Source organism: Portunus trituberculatus, unplaced genomic scaffold (genome assembly GCF_017591435.1).
Source record: "Portunus trituberculatus isolate SZX2019 unplaced genomic scaffold, ASM1759143v1 PGA_scaffold_202__28_contigs__length_962959, whole genome shotgun sequence".
NCBI lineage: Eukaryota > Metazoa > Arthropoda > Malacostraca > Decapoda > Portunidae > Portunus > Portunus trituberculatus.
The window spans coordinates 959,268-962,959 of NW_025541370.1; the positions used below are offsets into that span (position 1 = coordinate 959,268).

The window sequence follows — 3,692 nt, forward strand, 5'->3', positions numbered from 1 at the left end:
AGAGAGAGAGAGAGAAAGTGAGAGAAAGAGGGGTGGGTGACGGATTGGAGAGAAAAATGTTTAAGAGAGAATTGAAGAGAGGAAGAGTGAGAGATAAAGTGAGAGAGAAAAGTGAGAGAATGAGGGGTAGGTGACGGATTGGAGAGAAAAATGTTTAGGATAGAGAGAATTGAAGAGAGAAAGGCGTAGGGACATTTAGAGAGAGATAAAGTGAGAGAGAAAAAGTGAGAGAAAGAGGGGAGTGGGTAGGTGACGGATTGGAGAGAAAAAATGTTTAGGATAGAGAGAATTGAAGAGAGAAACGCGTAGGGACATTTAGAGAGAGAAAAAGTGAGAGAGAGAGGGGAGTGGGTAGGTGACGGATTGGAGAGAAAAAAATCAATATCAACAAAATAGCCCAAAATGTCAAGAAAATAGCCCAAACTCGGCCAATCAGCGTGCGTACCTTTGATAGTGACGACATCCGCCTTTACGACAAAGGACACGTCGGTCAAAATTTGCTTAAACACACAATTCTGGGTGGGCAGCGACACCACCCGCGCAACCTTCTCTGAGGCGATCACCACGAACTGCCTCTCAGTCCACGAGTTTGGAGGGGGAGTCTGCGCCCCCTCCGTGTCGCCAGCCCCGCCGCGCCCCGGAATTGGTAGGGGACATCCTTGAGTCTGTCCCGGCGCTCATGCCTGCCTTCGGGGGCGTCCCTGTGGGCGGGAAAGTGGGCAAATGTTGAGATGTGTGTGGGTGAAATCGTGTTTTTTTTCAGGGTGTTTGGTGTCAGTTGGGTTGAGAAAGTTAGAGATAGTGAGAAAGTGAGAGAAGGTAGAGTGAATTGCTTTACATGGTTGGATAGAGCGAGAGTTGCTCTATAATGTGAGAGATTGAGAGAGATAGAGATAGAGCGAGGCGAGAGATATAAAGCGATAAAGTTGAGCGAGAAAGTGGTGGGTGAACATTTTTTGAAGTGTTTGAGTGTGACATGGGTTGAGGAAATTAAAGATAGTGAGAAAATGAGAGGGGCTAGACAAACTCACGTACCACCGAAAGATAGAGAAAGAAACGCTCTATCACATGAACCAAGAAACACACACGTAGATAGAGCGATAACAGAGATACAAGGCGATAAAAATGAGGCAACGATAAAATGGATGACTAATATTTTGTGACATACGTTGAGGAAATTAAAGATAGTGAGAAAATGAGAGAGGCTAGAATAACTTACATTCCACCAAAAGATAGAGAAAGAAACGCTCTATCACATGAACTAAGAAACACACACATAGATAGAGCGATAACAGAGATACAAGGCGATAAAAATGAGGCAACGATAAAATGGATGACTAATATTTTGTGACATACGTTGAGAAATTTAAAGATAGTAAGCAAATGAGAGAGGCTAGACAAACTCACGTACCACCAAAAGATAGAGAAAGAAACGCTCTATCACATGAACCAAGAAACACACACGTAGATAGAGCGATAACAGAGATACAAGGCGATAAAGATCAAGTACTCACGGTCAATCTTTCTCTCCCTCTGTGCATCTTTCCAGCTCTCAAATTGGTGAGGAATGAGAGCACCATTGCAATCCAGGAAGGACATGGTGAGCACGGACCCCTTCACTCGGAAAATGGTGCCTGTAGTAGTAGTAGTAGTAGTAGTAGTAGTAGTAGTAGTAGTAGTAGTAGTAGTAGTAGTACAAACACAATAATAATAATAATAATGACTCTTTCTCTCACTTCCCATCACTTTTCTCTCCATCTCTCCGTCACCTCTCACTCCCTCCGCCACCTCTCACTATTCTCTCACTTCTCCATCACTTTCTCCATCCTAGTCTTTTTTTCTCCAATCCGTCACCTACCCACCCCTCTCTCTCACTTTTCTCTCCATCTCTCCTTCTCCATCCTAGTCTTTTTTCTCTCCAATCCGCCACCTCTCACTATTCTCTCACTTCTCTCCATCACTTTCTCCTCACTTTCTCCATCCTAGTCTTTTTTTCTCCAATCCGTCACCTACCCACTCCCTCTCTCTCACTTTTCTCTCCATCTCTCTCCACACTCTCATCCTGTCTTTTTCTCTCCAATGTCCGTCACCCACTCTCTCCCTCTCTTTCTCTCCATCTCCCTCTCACTTCCGCCACCTCTCACTATCACTTCTCTCTCCATCCTAGTCTTTTTTTCTCCAATCCGTCACCTCACCCACTCCCCTCTCTCTCACTTTTCTCTCCACCTCTCTCACTTTTTTCTCCACCTCTTACTTACCACTGGGATGGACCGAGGCAGGAGTGGTCGCCCTTATGTCCACGGGCGGTAATAGTAATGTTATCTGTATCACACTGCCAAGGCTTGTTCCCACCCAGAGCGTCGGGTTGATGATGCCGTCTGTTAAGAAATTTAAAGATAGAGAAATGAGAAGAGATAGAGTCAATTGCTTTACATGCCTGGATAGAGCGAGTTGCTCTATAAATGAGAGAGAGTGAGAGAGTTGGAGATAGAGCGAGGTGAGAGATATAGAGCGAGAAAGTTGAGTGACGATCTGGTGGTGGGGAAATTGTGTTTTTGTGAGATAGGTGAAGAAAATTCAAGATAGGGAGAAAGTGAGCGAGGATAGAGACACTTGCTTTACATGGTTGGATAGAGCGAGAGTTGGTCTATCTAGCAAGTTAATTTGACCACTAGAGATAGAGCGATAACAGAAATACACAGCGATAAAGTGGACCAAGAAATTTTGTGACAAGCGATTTTCTAACATTTTCGAAGTGACATGTGTAGAGAAAATTAAAGATAATAAGAAAACGAGCAAAGGGATTAGAGAAAGCTTTACACTGAGAGATAGAGAGAGAGTTAACCCATCTAACGAGACAAGCCACAGCGTTAGAGACACAGCGATAACAGAGATACACAGCGATAAAGTGGAGGAAGGAAACTTGTGGACAAACATTTTTTGAAGAAACTTGAATGAGAAAGGTAGAGATAATTAAAGATAGTAAGAAAACGAAGAAAGATAGAGATAATTACTTTACATGGTTGAATAGAGCGAGAAATGCACTACAACCTGAGAGAGCGAGAAACACAGAAACACAGCGATAACAGAGATACACAGCGATAAAGTTGAGGAAGGAAAGTTGTGGACAAACATTTTTTGAAGAAACTTGAATGAGAAAGGTAGAAATAATTAAAGATAGTAAGAAAACTAAGAAAGATAGAGATAATTACTTTACATGGTTGAATAGAGCGAGAAATGCACTACAACCTGAGAGAGCGAGAAACACAGAAACACAGCGATACCAGAGATACACAGCGATAAAGTTGAGGAAGGAAACTTGTGGACAAACATTTTTTGAAGAAACTTGAATGAGAAAGGTAGAAATAATTAAAGATAGTAAGAAAACGAAGAAAGATAGAGATAATTACTTTACATGGTTGGATAGAGCGAGAAATGCACTACAACCTGAGAGAGCCAGAAACACAGAAACACAGCGATACCAGAGATACACAGCGATAAAGTTGAGGAAGGAAAGTTGTGGACAAACATTTTTTGAAGAAACTTGAATGAGAAAGGTAGAGATAATTAAAGATAGTAAGAAAACGAAGAAAGATAGAGATAATTACTTTACATGGTTGGATAGAGCGAGAAATGCACTATAACCTGTGAGAGCGAGAAACACAGAAACACAGCGATACCAGAGATACACA

General features: G+C 42.3%; 1 protein-coding gene across 1 annotated transcript in view; it reads right to left on the reverse strand.

Moving 5' to 3' along the window:
- The window catches only part of LOC123500302 (syntaxin-binding protein 5-like), a gene marked incomplete at its 5' end in the record, with an annotated part of 9,552 nt that extends 6,009 nt beyond the window's left edge, over positions 1-3,543 (reverse strand). Inside the window, 5 exon segments of the mRNA XM_045248988.1 lie at positions 446-632; positions 634-701; positions 1,515-1,634; positions 2,259-2,378; positions 3,448-3,543. Of these exon segments, the coding sequence (XP_045104923.1) occupies positions 446-632; positions 634-701; positions 1,515-1,634; positions 2,259-2,378; positions 3,448-3,543 (591 nt within the window).
- Between the last annotated feature and the right edge of the window lie 149 nt (positions 3,544-3,692).